Raw genomic sequence first — 27,793 nt, forward strand, 5'->3', positions numbered from 1 at the left:
CAAATCAGATTGGAGCCTGGTGTAGCCATCTGGTTCACCAGTCCTCAGTCAAATCGTCTAACCCATGCTAGCATGGAAAGCGGACGTTAAACGATGACGATGATGATGATGATGATGGGGGCACCAAAATCTTTTAAGGGTTTTGGGCCTCTATGAGTCTTAACCTAGCCCTAGGTACCCTAGGCAAACCTTAAAAGACGTATTTAGTTTTCTTAGTTTTCTTAGTATTCTTAATTATATCTATTTTCGTAGCATTTTAATTCTTTCCCATTGATTTATTAATTTAATTTATTGTATCTTATTTTTGATGAATCTTTCTGTCACGTTTGTTTTAGTTCTAATTATCCTTTCTTTATCAGAGCTTAATACTTAGAAAATACTATACAAATTAAATTCTTGGAAACTATTTTTTCCTCGTAGATTATAGCCTCTTATGAATAGAATTAAGTCATAGATTATTTTTCTCATTGTAACTTCACTGATCTGTCTCCCACATAGATTCAACCATATTTCAGTAATACTCAGAATATATTAAGCTTAGCTATTTTCCTCAATTAAGGTTTAAGTTAGGAAGTCCTAATATATAATATCATATTTCAATACCATCTCGACTTCATTTTATTTATTTTGTTTCTAATGTTTATACATTCCCTCAACCATTTCTGGCCTCAAACAATAATGGGCAATATACTACAATATCCTGATGGTTCTCTGTTCTATACTCTTTTCTGTAACCCCTCATCTCCAAGCATTAAACCACCTCTTGTGAGGTCCATAGCTTTGTAAGCTGTACACCGATCTCATGAGTGCTGGTGGAATGAAAAAAGAAGAATCCAATACATGCTGTAAAGGGGATGGCATTAGGAAAGGTATCCAGTTGTTGAAACTTATGCCAGAGAAAACAGCAGAGAACAATGCAATCCTTGGATCCATTGGATCCAGTCAAACCATGTAACCCATGCCAACATAGAACATGGATGTTAATATGATGATGATGATGATGATGATGATGATGATAACATATATAAGTACATAAATGTATGTGTGTGTGTGTGTATATATGTGTATGTGTATGTATGTGTGTGTGTATAACAGCTTACAATGTTTTATGTTAGTTTTTCTATGTATGCTTCTGCAAATTGAGACTTCTGTATTATTTTCAAGAGCTGAAAAAAAAAAGATCAAAGCTTCTACTGTAGAATGGAAATCTATTGCTCTAATAATTATTTTTTATATCTATACAACAAATATTAACTAATGATTTAATCATACCTCTACTATTAGAGTTTTAAATAACACATTACCTTAGATTGATAATTAGTAGCTGGTTCTTCAGTGATAGTTGTGGTAGATTCTAATGTCATCTTTGAAAAGTTTTATAGTTTGTGTGTGTTCGTAATGTACCAACATGGTATAAATGAACTTTATGCTATTAATTTACATTTCTTTTTTGTGTGTTGTTGTATAAGAGCAGTTTTGACAAGGTTACTCTAGCATGGGACTTTGGTTGTGATAAGAACAATTTTTTTTTTTAATTGATAAATGATAATAATTTAGATGAGTGTTGATACCTTAAAAATAATGTAAGCTATAATATATTCAATATTTATTTTAAATAATTTAAGCTATGATATATTCAATTATTATTTTAAATAATGTAAACTATACTATATTCAATTATTATTTTAAATAATGTAAGCTATAATATATTCAATTATTATTTTAAATAATGTAAGCTATAATATATTCAATTATTATTTTAAATAATTTAAGCTATAATATATTCAATTATTATTTTAAATAATATAAGCTATACTATATTCAATTATTATTTTAAATAATGTAAGCTATAATATATTCACTTATTATTTTTAAATGTATGTCAAAAAGTGAGACATTCTACTAAGGGAAACAAAACAGAGATAAAACTGGATTTTGAAATCTCAGCTGAAATGAAAATGTGTTACAAATTTGTTTATGTCTACAAACGCAGGTATGATAATGTGTTTACAAAGTTCACTTTGTAATCTCTTGGTTCTGTGTTCAATCCAAATCTGAGGCACCTGATGTAAATATCTTTTGCTATAACCATGGATTGATTGATATTTTGTGAATGGAATTTGATAGATGAAAATTTTATGGAAATCCTTCATACATATATATGCATAAACACATTTGCATGCATGTATGTATGTATAGGTGTGTGTGTGTGTGTGTGTGTGTGTGTTGTCCTCTATTTTTAATCACTTGAAATCTTCCTGTAGGAAAGGAGCTAGTTTCTAATGAATGGATGAATCAATCAATCAATCAATGTATGAATAAATAAATAAGTGAATGAATGAATAAATGAATGAATGAATGAATGAGTGAGTGAATGAAAGAATGAAGGAATGTAATGTGTGTATATATGTATGTATGAATGTACTTATGTATGTCATGAACATATGTTTGTCTGTGTCTATGTTTATGCTGGACTGATAACAGGTGTTGTTTATGTTGTGTTCATTAATGGTCCTGTTGGCACTCCGTCACTTACGAGGTCGAGGGTTCCAGTTGATCTGATCAACAGAACAGCCTGCTCGTGAAATTTACGTGCCATCAGCACAATCGATTGTGCTGATGAGAATACGGATGTTGTTACATAAGTAAAACGTTAATGTTCGAAACCGCGGTACACAATTAATTCTTTATTCTGTATATTTCTCATTTTGTCTTGTTCTGGTGTTTTGCAAAGTTTTTTCTGGAGAACATTATTTTTCTTTGTGGTTGGGTCGTTGATGACCTCTTTCTAGCATATTGGATGTCCACTTAGTGGTCATCCCTTATATACGTATATATATATATATATATATATATATATATGTAGCCATCTGGTTTTCACCAGTCCTCAGTCAAATCATCCAACCCATGCTAGCATGGAAAGCGGACATTAAACGATGATGATGATGATATATATATATATATATATATATATATATATATATATATGGTGGGCTTCTTTCAGTTTCTGTCTACCAAATCCACACATGAGGCTTTGGTTGGCCCGAGGTTATATTAGAAGACACTTGCCCAAGGTGTGACACAGTGGGACTGGGACTGAACTTGGAACCACATGGTTGCAAAGCAAGCTGCTTACCACACAGCCACTCCGTGCATATATATATATACATATATATATATATATATATATATATATATATATATATATATATATATATATATATATACTTGCAAATGTCCATAAAATGTCTGTAAAAAAAGTCCGTTTTTTTGTGCTTTACTTATGTTCCCGTTCCTTTTTTGACGTCCTGTTCCCGGATATGCATCTATATATACATGTAGATATAGGTATGTACATATATGTATGTATACATGCTTATGCTCATATATCATTTGTATTAAACAAAAACTGAACAACGCACAAACCACCACCAATTTCAACCACTTAATCAACAACAACCCTCCTCATTACCCTCCATACACCATAAATAGAAATCACTTACAACCACCACTTTTGAACCACCCAAAACTAAACAGGGAACAAGCTTACAGACAATGCATTTATGAAATAGATTGCACCAAACCTAAAGATCAACCATACACCAGGAACAGAACACACCAACAACGTCCCAATACCAGGCATAACCACCCCATAACAACACTAGGATAAGAAACACACCACATGCTAGTCACTACTACCCTATGACCCAAAATTACTGGCCCCCACCAAATTCAAGAACAACACAAAATAACATCAGATCAAGAAACATCCCACATACTAGAGTTACACACATCACTAACCAAAACACCCATAGACACCCACACACATATAACAATCTAAGGCAACAATACTACCATTCCCCCAAACCAATCCCATATAACCTAACAGACAGCTCATGCAAACAAAATTACAAACAACATTTTTTAGCCCCAGGCCAGAGACACCAGGACACAGGCTGGAATCTAGTAATCAGAAAAAACCGAAGATAATCAATCTCTCAACCAAACCTCTTTCAAGCATAAAAATAGACATCCTCTCAAAAGGGCTAAAATTCACCCCAACTCCACGCAGAGCCAACCAAAATGAAGTGAAGGACAGTATAACAGAATTCTGTAGAAAATTAAGACTCACAGAAGCATTTACCAATCACAACACTGAAGATGACTCACTAGTCAAAAACAAAAGTGAGCACATCACACACAAAGGTAGAAATAAAAATCTAGATGAATTCTGCAACCACATCGAGAACTTCCCTTACCACACCATGCATAAACAGACAGTTAACTCAAACTTTAACACTACACAATGGAAGGAACTAATAGAAATCCAAAATGATGAAGATATTACGATTAAGGAAGCAGATAAAGGAAGTGCAGTTGTAATAATGGACACATTATACTATAGAAACCTAATAATCTCCATGCTGGATGACAACCAACACTATGAAAAAGTCACAAACTACACCCCACAAAAAATAATGAAAACCCTGTCCTCACTAATTAAAACACATGGAAATGAACTGACAACCAAGGAGATTGATTTTCTAACAAATTTCAAATGCAAGCCCAGCCTTTTCTATGGTTTGCCAAAAATACACAAAAGCCAGATCATAAATGAAACCATAAAAAAATCACCAAAGACATACATACATACATACACCAAACCCGGGGGATCTAAAATTGCGACCCATCATAGCTGGTCCAGCCTGTGAAACACACAGACTAAGTCTATTTATGGACATCCTCCTAAAACCCTTCCTTAAACACATAAATAGCTATATCAGAGATGACTTGGATATGCTAAATCACCTCCCAAAGAAAGTCAAGAAAGAAACAATCATGGTCTCATTTGACATGATTAATTTATACACCAGTATACCTCATAATTATGGACTTGAGGCAATTCAATTCTGGCTGGATCAATTCCCGAAAGAAATCCCAAACAGGATCAGTAAAAAATTCATTACTAAATCGGTTGAATTCATCTTACGAAACAACCACTTCATGTTTGACAATACTTTCTACCGACAAAAATCCGGAATTGCTATGGGCACTAGGGCAGCTCCAGTCATTGCGAACCTAACAATGGGTTACTTGGAAATAATAATATACCAGGAATCTTTATCCACCTTTGGAAACACCCTTTCCCAATACATAAAAGAAAATTGGAAAAGGTTCCTGGACAACTGTTTCATACTCTGGAATGAAAACACAGATGAACTCTTGAAATTCAAAAGTCTATTGAACAGTGTCAACCCAAACATACAGTTCACAATGGAGTACAACCAAAAGGAGCTCCCATTCTTGGATATACTAATTAAAAAAGTAAACCTAAAAACAGAAACGGACATATTTTACAAAACCACAGACGCCAAACAATATCTACTATTTGATTCATGCCACCCAAGACACACCAAGACAAACATCCCCTTCAACCTTGCAAGAAGGATATGCACAATAGTGTCAGAAGAAAATACTAGAGACTACAGACTACAAGAACTCAAAAACACACTAATTGACAGACACTACCCAGTTCAACTCATAGAGGATGGAATCAGACGTGCATCACAAATTAACATAGAAAACTTAAGAAAAGTTAAACACAGTAACACACATTCCCCGAAAATACTGCCGTACATATCCACATACAACACCAGAAACAAAGAAGCCTTCACCATCATCACCCAAAACATACCAATGCTACATAAGGACCCCAAATTAAAGGAAATTTTACACACACACAAAATCATCAAAAGCCACAAACAACCAAAATCACTGAAAAAGATCCTCACAAAGGCAAAATTATTTTCCGAAACAACAGATGCGAAAGTAAACAAATGTGGTCGACCAAATTGTGCAACATGCCCAAACATTCTAGAAGGTTCAGAATTCCTCTTCAAAGAGGGACACAAATTCAAAGTTAAATCTAACTTTACTTGTGCCTCAGAAAATCTTATTTATGTAATAAGATGTTCGGGCTGCCACGAGAACTACATAGGGTCCACAAGATTATCGCTCAGACGTAGATGCACTCTGCACTGCCAGCAGATTGCATACCCAGAATACCTAATGATACCTTTTAGTGATCATATTGAGAAATGTGCAAAACAAATGCTACCACAATTTATAATCTTTCCTTTTTATCAATGTGCCATTAAAACACCAACACAGATTAGATTAAATAAGGAAACCTTTTTCATTCAAAAATACAAACCCAAACTTAACCATTGCTAACACATTTAAATAAGGAAATTCATCACCCCACTGAGAAAAAAAGGGAAAAAAATATAGAACAAAACCATGGTAAATTAATCAAATTCTACCACCTCCTAGATTTCGATTATCTCCCCTATACCGGAAGAAATCCCTAATTACCTCCCCCTATCTAGAACTCTTCTTTCTCAGACTGGAGCGAACACGTTACAATGAAGTAGAGAAATTTGAAAAGACAACACGAAACCGGTTATTTCTCAAAATACAATGTTTATATACCAAAAAGATTTTATAACATTTTTCTAACATTTTTCTGACATAATTTAAATATATACTTTAACCATGTAACACAAGCCTTCTGTAGTTTTTTCACTCTTATTATCTTTTATACATCCAACCACGTGCTTTCACATACCAACTTTCTCACACACATATATATATATATATATATATATATATATATATAAGGGCATCCAGCTGTAGAAACTCTGCCAAATTTAGATTGGAGCCTGGTGTTGCCATCCGGTTTCACCAGTCCTCAGTCAAGTCGTCCAACCCATGCTAGCATGGAAAGCGGACGTTAAACGATGATGATGATAGGATCATATACCCAAAAAAGAAGCACACTCTAAAAGTTAGAGCAGTAACACATCTACAGGGAGTTAATTGTGTCCAGTCATAGAGTGACCAATGATTTCACATTCATAAACCACTTAGCTTTATAGATGATTCATCAGACTCCAATGGCTGTGAGCATATAGCTTCTCATCAAACTGGAAGGAGAAAATTGTTATGGTCAGTTAATTTGTAAACAAAAGAATATTCTATACTGTCTGAGCCTTAAACAGGATGGGCTGTCATTCTTAGGTTGGTTGGGTCAGCAAAATCTTATGATTTTAATTGACACACGGGGAACGTCTGCCCTTAGGTTGGTTCTGGTCTGCAAGTATTTTTTACAACTCTAATCGATGAACAGGGAATCTCATGCCTGCAGGAGGTAACATCAAAAATGCAGACAGGGCTATAGATCTCGTTTCTGGAGTTTAAGAATGTCCTCTGGTCAAGCAAGTCTTTAAGGATCCTTGCCCATGCTACTATACAAAGCTTGTATCATCCCCTCCCACTTATATAGGATCCTGGTTGCTCTATGAGCTTCCATTTAATTTCGTATGGAGTGCCTTCATCCTTAAGACGCCATATGTGGCTGACCAAGGACATGACATAACACCTTTCTGGAATCCTAAACGAGGACCTATGCTTGTACAGGCACTGCTTAAAGGCAGTTCTGGCCGAACCGATGTATCTCTGAACTTGATTGCTGGTTGTGTTCCTGCCTCTGGTGTTTCTTCTATTGGCCCTGGGTTTCATATTGGTGTTGCTGCTACTGCTGTTGTTGGGGCTGCTATTGTTGCTGTCAGTGCTGTTATTACAGGACATGGTTACAGTGATACTGCTGTTGCTGTTACTGGCATAGTAGTTGATGTAGGACAGCCTTTCATTTAGTTTGTGGTAGAGCCTGCATGGACCAGAACCCAAGTCTTGTGAGATGCCTAGGAAGTTCATGATGATGCGGTTGGTCTCAATTGTTATTTTGAGTTTCATGGAGTGTAGGATGTTAATCAGATTCTTCCTAAGTCTGTTAAGAGTGTGCCCATTGGTTCCACTTGAGATGGTCATATTGTCATCTCTGTAGAGTTCAAAGAGAGCTGAAGTGAATTTCTTCCCTAGGGTGTCCAGGATGTATAGCCCAATGAGGTCACAAAGGTCAGAGCTGACATAGGTTCCTATCACCACATCAAAGTAGCCGTCAGGGTCGAATTGTTCCACTCAGGTAAAGCCTTTATTAAACAGAACTATTTTCCTGGCATGCATGATGATGTCTATGTCTCTATCACTAATGTCAGTGAAGTTCCTAAGAAAGGAAAATGTCTTGATCAGTAACCCTTTTGAGATAGGCAGGTAAAAGGTTCACCTAATTCGGCATAGTCGACTTTTACCTGCCTGTCAAAATTATTTTGCAGGAATTGTTACAAAGTAACCTCCCTTTATTGATAAACCAGCTACAAAAGACTTTTTCTTGTGGAGAGGGGGAGGGCGGTAATCTTCCAGCTTAGGGAGGTAAAAAAAGTAAATAAAAATACAAGGGAAATAACTTAACGTCTTACTAGTATTATCCGTACTACTCTGAAATGTGTTTTTTCTTAGCTGTTTATAAATAAATCACACACGTGATTGAAGTTAACTGTTTATAAATAAATCACACACGTGATTGAATATCATAGTACCGGCTGCACAATAACTTATGGCAATCTTCCAGTATAGGGAAATAACGGTCAAACTAAAGCGTTTGACCCGAGCTCAAAAAAAAAAAAAATTAGTGTAATAGATGTAAAACAACTTGCTGTGAACGAATATGAAAAAAAAAAATGTGCGCTCGCAAACGGGTGGGGTGGGGAGAGTACGGACAATACTAGTAAGACGTTAAGTTATTTCCCTTGTATTTTTATTTACTTTTGTTTCCTCCCTAAACTGGAAGATTACCGGGGTGGGCATACGGGTGTTTTTAATGAACATACGTTTTTAGTCTCACCATAAAAGTAGATACTATGGATCTTTTTTAAAACGGGGGCCACATTTTTCATTAATGTTTTACGTAGTGTTTTTGGTACCGAAAGACTTTCAAACTTCGTATACTTATCTATTTTGTGTTATAGAACAGAAAAATATTTTTGTATCCGAATTTATTTCATGTAAAAAATTGTCTTATTTCGATAATTTCAACCAATCACTGACAAGTATTCAGTTGTTTACATTTACTCCTTTGGCTCATTAAACGATGTAAAGCGTATTTAATCTCCATACCTTCGTTTTATTTGCTTTTTTCATTTTAAATTTGCTTTAACCCTAACCCTAACCCTAACCCTAGGGTTAGGGTTAGAGTTAGGGTTAGGGTTAGGGTTAATTGTTTCAGAATCGTTTGTTTATGTAGTCAGCACTTAATGTATATCGGCTGAATGGACGTCAGTGATTGGTTGAAATTACAGAAATACGATATCTTTAACATGGAATAATTTATGGATTTCTTTTTTTTTAAAGAAGACTAAGAGAAAAAGATGTTTTATATGACACATTCTACCAGTGTTCCAAGTTTCAAAGTGTTTCGTTAATGAAAAATGTGGCCCCCGTTTTAAAAAAGATCCGATACTATTGTTAAACTGTATTTTATCTGGTCCCCCCAAAATTGTGGTTTGATCAAGTATTTACTTTTTAACAACAAGATTAAAAACTAGTGTTTTTAATCAAGATTAAAAACTAGCGCTTGTAAGTCTAACTTACATCTGCATCTATAAAAAAGAACACTACGTTTTGCTTTTATTAATTAATATAATAATATAACAACTATTATCGAATGATGAATTTGATACCACTATGAAACAGAGTTGTGTTTGGAATAATTTTATTTTCATTTCAATAACATTTCACTACTGTATTCAAGCATCATGAGCAGGAGACGAAAGCGAATATTGAAAACCCGTAAAGAGAAGGGAACTGCTTACCTCCTTCCTCATCCTAAGCTGTCAAAAAAGGGTCTCATGAGCCTAATTATGCAGCGAGATTAATTTTATATAGATATGAATCTGCATATTTATTTTTGAAAATATTCATTTGCAAGGTTTTGTTAAATTATGTAATGAATTACTAAGGGACACAACTTGGATGGTATTTTTGAAAACTTTTTTAAAATGGTAGATATATTGTATATATGTTCTTTTGGAGATTTGATATGAGTGAATTCCTAAAGAAGGAAAGTCCGCAGAACTGGTGGAATAATGCTGGCATAAATAGGGCTAAAATTTAAAGGAAGAGAAAAGGAAGTATGTTGATATGCTATATAGTATTCGATTTGTTGGGTAGGACATCTTCATTTCCTTGAATATATATTTTCAAAGGTGGATCTGCGCAAAAATTTCAGGATTCTCGTCTCTTCATTAGGGAAAGGTTCAGATTACATATAGTCCATCTCTACCAACATTTTAATATGCAAAATATACTTCACATTATTACATGTACTATACATTAGTGCGAAAAATATTGTGCTTATTGACTATCTTCAAAATGATCACACCATCAATGGAAAGTTCAATGCCAACTTGTTAGGTAGTTATGAAAGGCTAGCAAGACCAAACATCCAGAAAAACTGACGAATGGTGTCGTGTTTCATTAGGGCAATGCTTCAGCACACAAGTGCTTGGTTTCAATGGCTGCTGCACGTGACTGGCTTTGAATTCGTTGATCACCCTCCCTATGTTAGTGATTTGGTTCCATCTGGTTATCATCTGTTTCCCAACATAGAAAAACACTCAGCTGGGCACCAGTATCACTGTGATGATGAAGTCTTATCTGCTGTTGAAAACCATTTTGATGAACAGAACAGTTTCTTCACCAGTGTGATCCAAGCACTGCAACTACTTATGGTAGTGTATGGACAGTATGAAGAACTATGTTAAAAAATGAACTTCATTTGGTTACATTCCATGAGAGTGTTTTTCTCAGCCAATGAACATTTCAGCCAACCCTCATAATAATAAAAATTATTATTATACCTGCATTTGTTTTACTGTTAACATTGAAAAAATTCACATTTTTCATTTAAAAATTTGGACCTGGGTTTGCACCCACTAAGCAAATTTTGTTGCTGGACTACTGCTCTTAGAAGAAAAAGAATTAGAAAACAAGCCTTTTATCACATGCCTTCAAAAAAAAAAAATAATAAGTAAACTGCTTTATTTATAATACTGTTTAAACGATTGAATTGGAATTAATGAAATGTTGAATAAGACCTTACGAGTCAGATTTACATAATTTCTTGAGTGTTGGTTCGAAAAAACAACCTACGAGTTACGTATAACCTTAACCTTAAAACGAAGAACCACCAAATAGGTTAACAGGTTAAGTAAGTATTGTAAATAGCTCATTTAGCTTTTAGAAATCAAAGTAAGATGCCTATAATCTTGAACTGATTAGAATAAATACTCGTTCTACAACGTTAGCCTTTTTCTCATCTACCAGCTCATAATGTCAATTACAGTGAGAGTTGATCATCACTTCATACCCGTATTTTGAGCTCTTTGAATTTAGCTGTCATCTTTGATAGTAGGAGTACAGTTTATGAGTAATGGGTTACTCTTAATCTGATGCGTTCCTCAGATTTTCAAGGATTCAGGCTATGCCAATCTTCTCCAATATATTTTCTAGTTTTATCCCGGACAGCAATAGTTATACGTACATTTTAGGAGACGTTCTTACAATTTTAATGACATTTTCCAACGCTTTTATTGCTGTGTTTGGAGGAAGGAGCAGCGTCTATAGCATTCATGTGCTCCCCTACCAAGAAATTGATACGATTAAAATTTTCTTGAACCCTTGTAAACCAACACAAGCGTGGAAGATATGTCCCGGAAGGGAATGCCAGAGGGCCAACGTTCGGGGAAGAAAGGGGTGAGCATAATGATTAGTGCAGGTGTTGAACACTAGAGTAATGAGAGGCGAGACGAGTGGGTCAGGAATGCCTTGTAAAGAATAAAAGCATTAAAAAGAAAGACTAAGAATAAAGAGAAAAAAATCGCAATTGTCACAAATAGAAATACTATGATAAATATTACTAAAAAAATCACATATTGCCTTACTCTTATGGCAAATATTACTTTTAAAAAAATCGTCCGCTAAAAATAAGAAACTAGATTGGTTGATTTTATTATTTTAACAAAATGAACATTTATGTTCTTACGGGACATATGTTTAGAGAGAAAGGCATTAATTTGAATAATTAATAATTCAAGTCAATAGTTTCGATGAGAGAGAATAGACATTACTATAGATTTAAGAAATTGACGTGTTTTATTTCAAATTTATGAAAACCAGAAAACTAAAAATTTTTTGAATTATTTCCCTTGACTTTTATAGCTTCGGAACACTTATCGTTTGTGGCGCTGTTGTTGCTATCTGTGACGTTCTTACATTTGATTAGTTAAAAAAAGAAAAGAAGTCTTTCCATCCTTTTGCTGTCTAACAGTCAGACATTACTCCTTTCCTGACATTGAAGCATCTGTCTGCTAATCGTGTATTTTTAGAGAGAAAGAAGGAGAAACATGAATACTAGCAAAGTAAGTTTGTACATATTATTCCTTACAATCCTACAATACTTTTCCTTGGAAAAATCTTTAAATTTCCAGGGTTATTTTTGTTAATATTCTTCTGTTATTTCATCCACGTGCTTCCATGTACTTCAGTGTTCACAGCTTCTTCATTGAACTAAATTTCTCAAACTCAAGCTGGATTTTGCTTTTGTGAAAATTAGTATTCAAATTAGTGAATATATTTTGATTTTGTGTCATCAAAAAAAAAAAAAGAATAAGATGAATTACTCTTTTATATACCTATTAAATTGTGATGATGCGATCCTTTTGCTAATGTGTTTGAGAACGCAACACGTGCTTGCGAATTTTGCCATTGTATCTAAGGTTAGCTTATACCAAGCCTTTTTAAATAACAGTCGATCTCTAAGTGAAAAATTAAATTGATTTATTTATAAATGATCGTTATTGTTTTAAATATCAAATATTCTGTTTAGCATGTAATTAATTAGCATTACATTTTCCATACGTTTTTTTGTTGAAGTTTTAATTGTAAATCTGGTTAGGGTGACCGTTCTGTTTCCCCATGAATGTAACTACTAACATTTATGTTGGTAGTTGCACTCATAAAGCTATTATTATTAACACATCTCTTCCGTTAATATGGCAGCCGTTTATTTAAAAAGATATTAAAACCTAGAACCAAACCGCCGATCAATTTTACACGTTTGTCGTTCTTGAAAATTCCGTAGCTGACTTCATGATCAGGAAATGTTTAGGTGCACATTGGAATGTGCAATGTGCACCAATGCTTAATACAAGGCTTACACGTAGAATGAGTACTCCGTGTTGGTGAAATCGGTGATCTAGGTAAGTCTCAGACGAAAGAAGGCTGACCTAATGTGGAGAAAACTAATTTATATTGAAGGCTGACCTAATGTGGGAAAACTAATTTGTATTGAAGGCTGACCTAATGTGGAGAAAACTAATTTTATATTGGATAAATGTTATCCTAGTGGGTCGGATTTTGCGGTTAAACGAACGAAATCCATACGCAAGTTTACTTCTACGAGTTTTCAGTGAACACGTGGACTTCATGTACACGAGGGAACACGTTACATATTGATTGACATTGGATTTTTTTTTTTTTTGTGAGATCTTACATAAAGTTTTGTTCATTTAAATTCTTATACCTTAAAATAAAATCTTTTTAATTTTAGGTATTAAATAGTAACTATTTTCTCTAGTATTAAATTTAGCGGCTGTTGAAGTTTCTTTTTTATAGCGACATATCGGGGTCAATTTGTTAGTCTTTTTTTTTTTTTTTTTTTTTGTCTGGGCCATAACTGGACGAGACTCAACCAGACTTCCAAAATTTTAGATTAAATTAGAACGGGGAATATGATTTTTCGATGTGGCAACGATAAAAAAATTTTTTTCATTTACTCAGAGTATCTTAGGCTTTATGTAAATGAAATAGACTTAATTGTTAGCTAGGAACGAGTGTGGCTTGCAAACAACGGCGTAAATTCCACAAACGTGACGTTTCGACCAATTTATGTAACTATATATTATTTTAATATACAAAATACTGATGGAAATTTCTAAATAAGCAATTTCGAAAATTAAAGATGAAGTAATGTATTCTTTTGAAAAACATCTTGAAGCAAGTGTATTCGTATTAAGCTATTAACGACATGGTTTTTGTTAACGGGTGAAGATCTTTTACTCTTCAAAAGTGTAAACCAGATTATATTTAGCACAACTTCATTAACATTAACTGAAGGTTGTCTTCTGCTCATTAGTCATAGTATATCGTGATTATAAATGAATATTGTCTCAAGTATTGCTGTTATAATGTTGGTCCCATCGATTTTCTTCAAAATGATCACATTCAAGTGTGTAGGGACTAAACAGTATAACAGAAGACGACAATTACATTGTTAACAAAAACGTTTACTAAAATCAAAACCCAACAGGAATGCATCTATGTAATCACTTTCTTTAGTGATAGAAAGGGACTGTCATAAAATAGCAAACCTGAGATCAAAGACAATTGAATCCAATCTTACCCCACAATTTATTAAGGGATCTATTCATTATATTACTTTCACTCTGATGGAAATTTCTAAATAAGCAATTTTGAAAATTAAAGATGAAGTAATGTATTCTGTACATTTTAACTGTCTGAAAAGCATCTAGAAACAAGTGTATTCATATTAATCTATTAACGACATAGTATATCGTGATTATGAATGAATATTGTCTCAAGTATTGCTGTTATATTATTGGTCGTTGTAGCTACCCGCCATCCATGTAACTGATATAGTTTTTCAGTTATCTAGGCTTTTTTTTTTTTTTTAACATAATGACTGGAGATGTTATAGTGTATCAGATATATTATTTTATAGGATGGTAGGACTCAACTGGGAGGTACTTTTCTACGGAGAGGCGTCTTCTATTTATAGCTTTGGCGTGACCAAAGCCTTGAGAGTGAATTTGGTTGGTGGAAACTAAGAGAGGCCCACTGTATGTGTGTTGAGTCTCTTTGTCTTGACATTGTGAGATTTTAAATAAATGTCATTCATTTTCAGTAGCCTACAAAGACTTGCCTGGCCATGAGGAAATATTACCTTACTTGGAAACAGCTAGTTGTCAACTGGAAGGCCATTTAGCCATAGAAAATCTAACCCCAATAAACTTGTCCAACCTATGCAAGCATGGAAAAGTGGACGTTACAACGATGACACTGGACTATTTCCAAATAAATTGCTTTCCTATTTTTCCATTAGGAGCATTGGCACTAATTAACACATTAGCAAGTGAGAGTGAGAAAACATGCTATGCTATCTTGGCAGCATGCTGAAATTATCACTGTGCCACTTATTCGCATCTATTGCAAAAATATTAAAATGTCTGGAGAAAAACAAAAATCAATACATTTAAAAACTGTCTTCACATTTTTTCTTTTTTATCTTGTTCATTTTGAGATTTCAATTGAAGATATTTAACAGAAGTTATTTCTTTTATTAGGTAGCCAATACTCCAAAAAACAAAACGCCTAAATCAGCAAAAAAGAAAGGGGTAAGCAGTTTTAACATCTATTTGACTAATTATGTTTTTTTTTTTTTTCTTTTCTAAATTCTTTGTGTGTGACAACAGTGCTACAGTAGTTGCTTTGCAAGATGAGAGAGCCTGCTGTCACTGCTCAAATTGATTACTAGTACTTAGTGTGTGGTGGGTGCTATTTAAGGTACCAGTCATATGTGAAAAATAGTGGAAGATGAAACCTTATCAAAGATATATAAGATAACACGAATTTTGTGCAACTATTGTAATAATGGATTAAAATGACATTTGTGGTGTGTGTGTGTGTGTGCATTGTATCAGTATCATCAGTTCACACCACACCTGTTATAAAACCCCAGAGTTGAGAGGTTTTCTCAAGGACCTTTGTTTTACTATAGTCATGGTTTGAGTTGGTTCTGATTTAGAAACTCCCATCCCCCAAAGAGGTTAGTAGTACAGAAGAGTGGTGGAAATATTGGGTATGGACAGATCTCACACAATTTTGTTACACAAAGAGATCGACAGAAAGTAAATGATGGAGAAATGTGTGTGCAAGAAATTAGAGGGTGTGTTAAAAGAATGAGAGGGTTGGATGCAGTTAAGAGTCAAAATGGAATTCATAGTTATTAGATGTATTTGATGATATTCCAACTTCGTTGCCAGTACCACTAGACTGGCTCCTGTGCAGGTGGCACGTAAAAATACACCATTTCGAGCGTGGCCGTTGCCAGTACCTCCTGACTGGCCTTCGTGTCGGTGGCACGTAAAAGCACCCACTTGCGGTGGTTGGTGTTAGGAAGGGCATCTAGCTGTAAAAACTCTGCCAAATCAGATTGGAGCCTGGTGTAGCCATCTAGTCCGCCAGTCCTCAGTCAAATCGTCCAACCCATGCTAGCATGGAAAACAGACGTTAAACTATGATGATGATGAATAGTAAAAATTTTGTCGATTTTAATAGCCCTCATAACTGATAGCTTTCTGATGGGTTGGTACAATAACCTGAGTTAATGCTGCATCAGACAGAACTCAAACATTTTCATTTTGGCTTCATGCTTTGGAGCATAAGCAATCGAGCTTATCATATCACCAGTGTTGTTCACAATTATAACTTTTTGAAACTGGGATTTAATTCAGTTTGTAAGCTTGGCAGTTTTTGCTTATAACTACTTGATTCACATGTCCTTATTGTGAGTTTATATTTTTAACCACATTGCTGCTGTGAAAGTTATGTTAAATCTATGAAATGAGTTTATTTGTCTGTTTCTTTTTTTCTTTGCAGAGTGCTGTAAAGGCACAAGTTGATACGCCAAGACCAAATCTGCCTGCTAAGAAAGTCCCATCTGCTAAAAAACAAAATGGTCTTAAATCAGCTGCAACAGTAAGTTTATGTTTTCAATTTTTTTTTCTTTGGTATTCTTTTGATGACAAAATCAAACCACTTCAATTTGGCTGTTGTCAGTTGACGAAATGGGAGGAGGAAAAGAAAGCTAATTCGTTGTACGTGCATGCTTGTTCTGGTCCGTGTCTGTTCTGTTTTTATGTATTTGTGTTGTCGAATATAGATATAAGATTATGCCAGCAATATCTCATTTTAAACTTGAGGTTTCTTACCTGCTTGTGTATGTACCATGTGTTCATACCATAAGTGCATGTAAAATAATTTCGTTATATCTATATTCCACAACACATACATAAAAACAGAACAGACACGGACAAGAACATGCACGTACAACCCATTAGCTTTCTTTTCCTCCTCCCATTTTGTCAACTAACAGTTGACAACAGCCGAATTGAAATGTTTTGATTTTGTCAAGTCATATCGAAAGAATACCTTTTTTTTTTTTTTTTTTTTTTTTTTTTACTAATATACTATTATTATATTAGTAGTGTTTTCTATAAGATAGAATTTTCAAGTAATTTATTAATAAATAGCACACATACATGTATAATGCATACATAAATGGGTTTTGGTTGGTTCAGGGCTACAGTAGACACTTAACCAAGGTGCTAAACAGTGGGACTGGACTTGTAACCTTGTCTGGAAAGAAACTTCTCTCCTGTGCATTTGTATTCAAAATTGGTTGTACATTAAAAACGTGCTTAGATTTATCTCGGCAGGCCTTTGGCTCTGTAGTACAAAATTAAATTCTTCCACCAAACCTTAGTCTCAATTTAAACAAGGAGCATCTCAACAGAAATATGGCATGAAAAGGGTTAGTGCAAGATCTATTAGAAAGTCATGATTTAAGAACTTTTGGTGCAGACACTACCAAGAGGATGTTGAAATTGCTTGCAAGTAAGTACATTCTTATTTTCTCAATCATTGGAATGCAACTGTGCTGGGGCATCACCTCAAGATTTAGTCAATTGAATTGACCCTGGTATTCATTTTAAATTTGACACATATTTTGTTAGTCTCTTTCTGCCCAACTGTTAATATACAGGGCTTCTGCAATTTACATTTACGAAATTGCTCCACAAGGCATTAGTTGGGCCGAGGTAGTTGCAATGCAAACCTGTGTTTTACCATACAGCATGTCTAGTTTCTGAAACCATAGTCTCGCTGTTGGGAAAATACACAATGTAATATTTCAAATAATTCTAAAATTATTTAGAAAGCAGAATGTGGCTCTTGGATAAATTTATTACATGAAATAGCATTTGTTGTTATCTCTGCACATAGGACAGCTCTAGAATATATTTGTTTGTTACTACACCATAACAAAGCTGAAGAATAGGATATAAGCATGGTGATTTGCCATTTGGTTTGTTTTCTCCCACCCTTCATATTGAACAAAAGCTACACCAGTATAGTAGCATGTCTTGTGTATTGTTTTGGGAAGACTCCATTTTCAGAACCTTATTGTATGTGCTACTTATGGCAAGTTTCCTCAGTCTTTATGTTATCAGTAATCTGATTGCCTGGCTGTAGGTTATCATTTATTATTAGTTGAAATATCTGTTCTTTCATTTAGATTTGCATCAAAAATCTTTGTATAAGATAAAGATTGATTAGAGAAAATTTTTAAATACTCGTTTCAAGATATTATGTATTAGTGTGTGTGTGTTTGTTATTTTCTTTATGCTGCTGGATGTTAAAATATGTCAATGTTATTAAATAAATGAAATTTGGATGTTTTGAATTTCAGCCAAAGTCCAAAAGTGTGACTACAAAGACACCACCCAAGTCAAATAAAAAGAAACCTGTCGTAAAAAAAGATGAGGTAAGGGCTTCAGTATATACATATATATATATATATATATATATATATATTTTTTTTTTTTTTTTTTTTTTTTTAATGTTTTGGTATTTGTTAGAAACCTACAAAAAGAATATCACAAAGGCTTAATGTTTCAGCATCCAAACCAGCCAAAATATTCTTCCTGTTTTATGCTCAATCTAACTAGATGAGGACTCTCACACCTACCCTGCTGTGTTATTCTAAAAGTAAACTATCACATGGTTGAAATCTAAAAGCTACAATATGATGAATTTGACAGAAATCTAAATGCTGAAGGGTTGATTACTTTTACCCTCTCTTTTACTTGTTTCAATCATTTGACTGGCCATGCTGGAGCACTGCCTTTAGTCAAGCAAATCGACCCCCAGGACTTATTCTTTGTAAGCCTAGTACTTATTCTATCGGTCTCATTTGCCGAACCGCTAAGTTACGGGGACGTAAACACACCACCCAGACACACAAACATACACACTCATATATATATATTTATTTATATACAAATATATGACGGACTTCTTTCAGTTTCCGTCTACCAAATCCATTCACAAGGCTTTGGTCAGCTCGAGACTATAGTAGAGGACACTTGCCCAAGATGCCACACAGTGGGATTGAACCCGGAATCAAGTGGTTGGTAAGCAAGCTACTTACCACACAGTCACTCCTGTTGATTACTTTCTTTTATGGTTTAGAAACATGGACTGCTATTTGGATTAATCTTGTCAATACAAGCTTATATTAATTGGACTGCACAATTATTGATGTAATTAAAAATCATTTTCCTTGCAATTCTCCCAGATTATCCAGTTGTTGAAGTACTTGGCCTTCAATCTCTGCTACTTTTGTTTACTTGTGCATGTACACTTCTTGTGTTCAATGTCTATTATAAAATTTGTGGATACATTTTCTATGATGATAAGCTTAAATGACTTTGGTTACAAAGTTAGCTTGCCGGCATTGCTACAGGGAGTATAAATGGAGTTTTATAAGTGTAGTGAAGTGTAATTTTCTGATAAAATAATTATTTCTACAGGAAGATGATGATGATGAAGAGGAGGAAGATGAAGAGATGGATGTTGATCACATAAAGGAACTTGTCATGGCATCAGATGACGACGACGACGATGAGGAGGAGGAAGATGATGATGAGGAGGAGGAGGATGATGACGATGATGATGATGATGAAATAGGTACATTTCAGCTATTCATTTCTTTTTGTTTGCATATTATGTTTTCTGTTTACACTTCATACATTCTTTAATGATGTTGCTTTTCTAAAACTAGATGAAAAGGATCTGGAGGCAATGCTTAAAGCAATCCGTGGCAAAGAGACTAAGAAGGCAGCTACCCCTGCCAAAACACCTAAGGAGGAGAAGACTAAGAAAGCTGTGACGGCTACTCCTGCCAAGACCCCTAAAGCTGGTGAGGGTAAAGACACAGAAGCAAAAACGCCCAAGAAAGCAGAAGAGGTTGCTCCAGCCAAGACGCCAAAAGGGGACAAAGCTAAGAAAACAGAAGCAGCAGCTACTCCTGCCAAAACTCCAAAAGATAATAAAGCTAAGAAAACAGAGGCAGCTACTCCTGCCAAAAAAGCTGATACAGCTATGGAAGCAGATGCTGGACAACAGAATCCTATTGAAGACCTACAAGGAGCATACCAAGAACAGTTGAGTAAGTTGAATTTATAAGTATATCGTAGCTACAGTTTAACTCTTTTGTTACTATATTTCTAACTAAACTACATCTTTTGTGTGACATAAGTACCCAGTGTTTACCTCATACACCTTCCAAACTTTGATTTCACCATTTCGTAATTTTCTTTGGACATCTTTGTGTCTCATGTATGCAAGTCATACAACACAACTTCGAAAAATTTGTTATAATGCTGGAAACATTTGTAATCCTGTGCAGCTTGGCAAAAACTGCCCCAAATTCCTCTAGGTAGGAAGGAGACTGTCAACTACTGTAAAAGCCCATGTAATTTATGCAGGTGATTTTCTTGATAAAATTTATTAAAAGTTTCTACTCATGTAAAATTCGCTCCCAAAAGTTTTCAGAATTTCCAAGGGAAAAAGGTTTTCAATTCAGTTGTATTTATCATAATTTCACTTATGATTAGATTTTATTAAATTTTCATTAAATAAAAATCATTTCGGTTTAACAGGTACTGCATTGAAAGCTATTAAATTACAAAGTGTTTGTGTTGTTTATAATAAACTTTATTTTACATTTCTTGCCCACAAGAGGTTATATCTGATCTTTAGCATACTGCTGTATGTCTACTCAAATCATGATCACAGGTGTTGCAAATTAAGTTTAATTACCAATAAACATCAGCTTGGGTGACACTTTACTCAACCAGCAGGGGAAGATGACCAATCAAACTGATTATGTAAACAATTCTTTTCTGCCTATTCTTGTTGGAATGTAGAATACCTGCTGCTGTTTCAATAGATATGTATCCACTATCAAACTTTATATTGTAACTTACACATTTGTGTCCTGACACTTAACCCTTTCGTGACTGTATTTCTGTTGAGATGCTCTGTTCCTTTCAATTAATTTTAAATATAACAAAGACTTTAGCAATATAACTTGGTCATCCTTTAGCTAGTGTTGGGAACATAAATTGCGACTGAGGTTTGGTGGAAGATGTAGAGAGATCAAGCAATTGTAAGCTTGTTTGAAGTGATCACTACAGGAACGAACCATTACTCAGTAAAGAAACAGAGAAAGAAGTTAGCTTGTGATTTACATGTATTTATTTGTGATTAGTGCGACTTTTTTAAGGCAAGCTATGCCATAGAATTAGGAACCCTTTCTTCAATTGTATTCCAAAAATCACATTTGTCAATAAATAAAATAGTTGCAGTTATTTAATGGAAACAGTCTAAATTTGTGATGACTTTAGAATTAAACTGAAACTCATAAGGGTTATGTTTTACTTAGAAATATAGTAACATAAAGGTTAATATTCATTTCCACATAAAATTCTAAATTCTGATTAGTTCCTTGAAATTTGGCAGTAACTCAACTGCCTAATTTTGTTGGGTATTCTTTATATATAGTTCTTTGTGAGTATATTTCTAAAACTGAGAATTTTATTTCATCTTCATCAAATTTATTGTGAATTTTTCTTTTCATTTCAGAGTTCTTTAATGAAAGAAACAAACGAACACTTTTTGTAAAACAGCTTCCCTCAAAGATCACAGAAAGTGAACTTTCTAAATTATCAAGTGATATATTAGTAGTCAGAATGAGGAAATCCCGAGATTCATCAGTGTAAGTTTTGTGAAGTTGCTTCTTAACAATATTTTCCTTTTTTCTGTTGATATAGTCAGTGAGTTGACGTAAAGTTATATTTTTCTGGTAAAATTAACAAGTGATCTCTTGTTTTCTAGGTATGCTTTTGTAGAATTTAAAGATGAAGCAACTGCACAGAAAAACTTTAAGACACTTTCAGAATGTAAATTTGAGGGCAACCCAATATTTGTCGATTTTGCATCTACAAAAAGTACGTCTGAGGGTCCAAAAGGTAATATTGGTAAGTATTGCTGTAGAAAACATTTTTTAATTCAACAATTGTCAGTATATTTCTAATACTTTTATACTTTTCCTATACAAAACTAGGTGAGTAGGTAAAGTCTGGCTTATAAAGCATGTGTATTCTGTGCCTATTCAGAGCACAATTCTACAGTCTGGTTAGCTAAATGTATTGAGTAATCATTAGACACTTTCCTGAGTTCTCTTCGAAAAGGAGAATTTATATATCGTCTCTTTTCTGAATCAAGATGTGGTTCTTAGAGAGGTTTGTTTCAGGCTTCTTCTTTGAAATAAACATGATCTTTTATTCTGTTTGTCTGTTGTTCATTTACTGAATAAAGTGCAGATAACATTTCAGCCTCCATTGGCATTTCTATTTTGTGTTGCTACTGGTAATGTCTAAATTTACTGAATTAATTGCTAATTGATACCAGCTTTTTCCATGTTTGTGACTTGCATTAAAATAACTTGCTGTTTACTATGGTTTTTGAAGATGTTATATTTCTAAGAAACTTGTAAATCTGAAAGTAATCATGTATTTGCTAAGGTTCAATGCAGTGTTCTTCAGATCTGAAAAACTTACTTCAAATTATGATTGAAGGATTTATGGGTAGACATTTTAAGGAGATAGGTTCATGCCACCAAAATGACTAAATTTCTATTTGTTAATATGTAATTGCATGTTCTTAATTCTAGGAAAGCTTGATCCCAAGAAATTGTACATAACTGGTTTCCCTCAAAAGACAACATTAGAAGATTTGCAAAAGGTACTTCCAAATGCCCAAGTGACTTTGCCAGTCAAGACATCAACAAATGTGCCTTTAGGGTAAGTGGTTTAACCTCACTAGACTTTTAACTGAACTACAACTTTTATTGTTTTTCAGTTTATTAAACCCTGTTTTCTGAATATTATTCCCACTTAGTGTTTCATTGATGTGGCAGCACTGTATTCAAACCAGTGTTACTTTACCTTTTAGCATTTAATCTAGCTAAAATGATCACTTCATTTGTTCAAACCAGCTGTAATCGGCTTCTCTACAAAATTGCTTAAAAAGAAAAGGTTTTGAATTTTTGTAGCTTTGACATGAAGAAATAGTCTTTCCCACCTTTCTTTAAGTATAAATAGCTTGAAATCTTTTAGAGACTACCTGAGTTTTTTCAACATTTGGAGTGAAGTGTGTTTGTTAACATTTACTGATATGGCATCAACGGATAGCTATTTGGACATGATGATATACAAAATTTAAAAGAAAACAGTAATGTCTTATGATGAATCTGATATTCATGTTAATAAATTTTTGGTCGAGAGAGATTTTGATGGTAAAAGTGAAGAAATTCAAAACATTATGGCAACACAGTTGAAAATTATACGAACCACAATTCCAGATTTCACAGAGAAGATTGGTGCATAACACAATTTAATCTCGTGTTGCTCAAGCCTTCAATTCTCTGTTTTTACTGCAAAGTGTATTCAGAACTATTGCAGTGGAAACGGTAAAATTTCTACTCATTGTTCTGTCTGATGAAACCATGATTGGGTATAAAGAGTAAGGTACATTTTTGGCAATACATGCCTGCTAACATCAAAATAGTACAATGCCATGTTTGATTCACATTTCCCCCTTACCATGATACCCCATTTAGTAGGTTTAGCAAGCATGTATTCCCAAAAATGTACCTGTCATTGTTTCATTTACACAATTTTTTCCCAGGCAGATCCATGTTTCCTACAAAAATACTTTGTTGAAATTTTTTTTATAAAATGTAAAAGAAAAAAATTTAAAAAATTAGGGTGATGTCTGAAATAGAAGCTAACAGGCATATTATTTTATTGAGGTTGGATATGTAAAGGTTTCATTGTGCACAAAGAATTGTCAACCAGCCAATAATGTGGTTTTTTTACTTGCCAGTTTGGGTTACTATAGTTAAGCAGAAAAACTCTGTTTGCTGTCATGAAAACCAAGTGGATTATTCAGTTGGTATGGAAAACATTTTTACATTGACAAATTGCTTATTCACGATTTTTCCCTTTTTTTCTTTAGATATGCATTTGCTAAGTTTGAAATACCCGACTTGTGTTCTGAAGCATTGAAACAGGTACAGGGCAAAGTACTTCATGGCACTCCTTTGATAGCTCTCTATGCAAAATTAGTACCATTATCGAAAGAAATAAAGAGGAAACTGGACGAACCTAAAGGTACAGTGTTTAATTCTGTTTGTTTAACCTTTCATTACCATATTTCTAACCAAAGTACACCCCTTATGTGTTTCAATTCATTTCTAACATAATCATAAATTTAGTCTGGTTTCATTAAACAACTGTGATTTGTGGAAGGCCGGCTTTGCTTTTTCTCCTTACAGCTTTTTTTTTTCCTTATAGAATAACCAGCTCTTAATTGGGTTGCTAGATCTTCAATGAAAAATCCATCGGATTTTGACTTGATGCTTGACAATGAAATTGGTGTCTTTTTCTTTTCTTTTTTTCTTCAGAATTACAAATTTTCAACAGGTACAAGTTCAGAAGAAAAAAACTCCCGAAATTGACAGAATTAAGATAAAATGTCAATCATTGTACAAAACTGTTTATGCAGTATAATCACGTGTTTTCATAGCAAGATTTCTTTGATAGTCTCATTTAAATATATGTGGTTATGGGCAGCTTGGTTACATGAACCAAAATTTTTTCAGGTGGCTTTGGGCGGTTTGGTAACTGAAGGGTTAAATTTATTTAGTTTTCTTCAGTTTAAGTCCACTAAAGTTATTTTGCCACTTTATAAGGACTGGCAGTAGAAATGTATTCCATTATTAATTCTTTAGCTGGTGTATGACAAGAATTGGCAATACGTCTTTCCATCAGTCCTATGTTACTTGTTGAAAGTAGAGGGCATATCTTATAAACTTTAGCCGTGAATAGTTTGCTTTGTTGCCATATGATCTTGAGCCCTTTCTCTTTGCAACACTTTCAGTAATAGCAGCCTTAGGCCAGCCTATGCTTTTTGAGAAAGTTTGGTACATAGAAACTGTATGGAAATATTTGCTGATATCACTGTTTAAAAATCATCCTCTATCTCTGCTTTCAAGAACAGGTGGAATGGAAGATCTCTGACAGTAAGGACATCTTCATAGCATTGTTTGATAGCTGGAATATGGGGGACGGATGGACGTTAAACAAATTACCTACCTAATAATGAATGCTTGATTTGTCTGGGTTTTTTTTTTTTCAGGAGACCCTGATGCCAAGAAAAGAAAATTGGTTCAAAAGAAAGAGGAGGAGGAGGAAGATGACGACGATGATGATGAGGAGGAGGAAGATGATGATGATGATGATGATGATGAAGAGGAAGAGGAGGATGATGACTAGGAAGAATAATAATTGAGAGAACACACCATCTTTGAAAGTCATTTCTTTAACCTTCATTAACATTCTCTTTACTGCAACTAAGAGCAGATCTGTATTTACAATCATAAACTCATTACAGGATTAAAACATTTTATATATACATATATATATATTGCCACTCAGTTGTGATTTTTGTTTTTGTTTTCATTTGGGTTTCTTTAATTCTCTTGTTGGCAAATATTGATGGTCACTAATTGGCATCTGCTTTGAAAAAGCTGAATTCTTACTATCAAATTTAACCTCTTCATGCATGGAATGTGTGAAACTTGTATACTTTGATATATTCAGTAATGTGAACAATGCCTAGTAATGGAAATAGCAAATTTTGTTACTGATTTATTCCCATCTCTTCTGAAAATTTTTTTTTTTAATTTCAAAATAAATATTGACATGCTGAAAATAAGAATATCTGAGTGATTCCTATGTCTTATATATTGTGAGTTATTTCTAGTATTTATACCTAATTTATGTAGTTGAGTGGTAATAATCATTAAGCTTCTGATTGCTTTGTGGATTTTACATCTCTTGATAATAGAAGATAAGAAGTAGCTTAAATAATATTCTCAAACAAATCATAATTTTTATGTCATTTTAAATATTAATTTATTGATGAAGTTTTAATAAAAGTAATGTACTGGGAAGTTCTTATCTGATGTCCAAGAAATCTTAATGCCAGAGTATATTGATAGTTATTATGGTGTGTGTGTGTGTGTAAGGGCAAGTAATCACAGGCAAGAAAAGTTAATCAATGCTGGGCTTAATATTGCTATAATTTTATATATTTAAAAGCCACACACATCTTTTGACATGATGTAGCTGTTTAACACAGGCTAGGACACATGACTGAAGGTCCTTTAAGTATAGATATGTCCAATTAAGGATCATCGTGGGTTTGCTTAGTCTCCTTATATTTTGTGTCAGGTTGTGCTTATGATTTAGTACACATGTTCTAAGAGGCGTTTCCAATCTAATAATTCTTGAATTGTTAATGTCTAGGGAACAGAGATGCTCCCTGTAAATTTCATGTTATGTTTTATACTACAACTTCATAATGACTTATTTTACCTAATTCTTCAATTTTTATATTAAAACACTCAGCCAAAATTTTATGATAAAGAATGGGGTAGTCAGACTGCAACACCTTCGATTCATTGCTCAGATCCAAAAAGAAGACAAAGTACATATTTGGTTTGAAAATACTTCATTTCAGTGTGATTCATATTAAATTACAGAAAAGCTGAATTTAGTGTTTAATTATGACTAATGCAAAATAAGACATAATTTCAAAAAAAAAAAGTTATCTCTAGTTGGAATTTAAATCCATATTGGTGTATGAGGGATCTCTGAATTCAGCTTTGTGTAGAGTGTACATAGAGTAATTTTAATTAGTTAGTGAAATGGAAAAATAATTTTTAAAAGGTGCTTAGCATTTTAAATTAAACTTTTTATGTGAAGTTTTAAATATTAATGTAAGATGAATTATAAAAATGAGTGTCCTGCCTGTATTTTAATACATAGGAATTTGAAACTTGCAGTGTCCCAAGCACCTGCTCTTGAATAATTTACAATTTAATTTCTAGGAGTGTCTTCAGTTGATGTGCTAATGTATACACTATAGTCAGGAAATTATATATTTATTAAAAGAGTTGAGTAAATAAGTTTGTAACCTGCACAAGGCCAAGAAAAGGGAGAGGACTACTTAACTGCCACTTCATTTTATTGACACATAGGGGGTAAAGTTGACCTTGGCAAGATTTGAACTGAAAATGTATACAATATTAAAAATAGTAATTATTAATATGCTGTTCAAAAATAGTTTTCATGTTTAATATAGAATGAGCAACAGGATACTGAAGATTAAAACTGCGACGTTCAAATTGCTGCGAGATCCTGAAGAAAAATGGACAAAAAAATTGTATTGGTCTAAAGTTTATCATAGAAGCATGTTTTCAAATGGTAATGGCCTTAATGCTAAAAGTATGGTACCTTTTTAAACAACATTTATAAAAACATTTGAAGTGAAGATTTACAAAGAAATTTTGTTACATAAATTTCATTAGTCTATTAAGCATGTTTTAATTTCAAATATTTTTCCTTAGACAATGAAAATGTCAATAACCCTTTAGCAATCTGTTGAATGTAATGCTTATTCATTCACATTGTTTTGAATTAATTATGCATTATCTTTTTTGAGA

At 33.7% G+C, this 27,793-nt stretch overlaps 3 protein-coding genes across 4 annotated transcripts in view; 1 reads left to right on the forward strand and 2 right to left on the reverse strand.

Annotated features, from left to right (window-relative positions):
- The window catches only part of LOC106874396 (uncharacterized), a 66,662-nt gene extending 65,190 nt beyond the window's left edge, over nt 1-1,472 (reverse strand). Inside the window, exon 1 of the mRNA XM_014922121.3 lies at nt 1,305-1,472. Within this exon, the coding sequence (XP_014777607.1) occupies nt 1,305-1,364 (60 nt within the window). The 5' untranslated portion in view covers nt 1,365-1,472. The remainder of the gene's footprint in view (nt 1-1,304) is intronic.
- Nucleotides 1,473-12,284: 10,812 nt separating this feature from the next.
- LOC106874391 (uncharacterized) lies at nt 12,285-25,720 on the forward strand. Its single transcript, XM_014922108.3, has 11 exons — nt 12,285-12,377; nt 15,381-15,431; nt 16,696-16,794; nt 18,566-18,640; nt 19,689-19,845; nt 19,940-20,326; nt 21,805-21,937; nt 22,057-22,199; nt 22,895-23,024; nt 24,241-24,395; nt 25,423-25,720. Exons 1-11 carry the CDS (start codon nt 12,363-12,365, stop codon nt 25,557-25,559), a joined length of 1,482 nt encoding a protein of 493 aa, XP_014777594.3. The 5' UTR covers nt 12,285-12,362; the 3' UTR covers nt 25,560-25,720.
- Nucleotides 25,721-26,782: 1,062 nt separating this feature from the next.
- LOC106874393 (uncharacterized) overlaps nt 26,783-27,793 on the reverse strand; it is a 126,878-nt gene continuing 125,867 nt past the window's right edge. For both annotated transcript variants that reach the window (XM_089352840.1, XM_089352839.1), the window contains exon 49: nt 26,783-27,488. In XM_089352840.1, coding sequence (XP_089208966.1) covers nt 27,424-27,488 — 65 coding nt within the window. In that variant the 3' untranslated portion in view covers nt 26,783-27,423. The remainder of the gene's footprint in view (nt 27,489-27,793) is intronic.

The sequence above is a fragment of the Octopus bimaculoides genome, chromosome 5, assembly GCF_046866305.1.
Source record: "Octopus bimaculoides isolate indiv1 chromosome 5, ASM4686630v1, whole genome shotgun sequence".
In the NCBI taxonomy this organism is placed as follows: Eukaryota; Metazoa; Mollusca; class Cephalopoda; order Octopoda; family Octopodidae; genus Octopus; species Octopus bimaculoides.

Coding starts and splice junctions, on each gene's coding strand:
- LOC106874391 (XM_014922108.3), top strand. Junction 20,327..21,804: donor AGCATACCAAGAACAGTTGA/GTAAGTTGAATT, acceptor TTTTCATTTCAG/AGTTCTTTAATGAAAGAAAC. Junction 22,200..22,894: donor GGGTCCAAAAGGTAATATTG/GTAAGTATTGCT, acceptor TCTTAATTCTAG/GAAAGCTTGATCCCAAGAAA.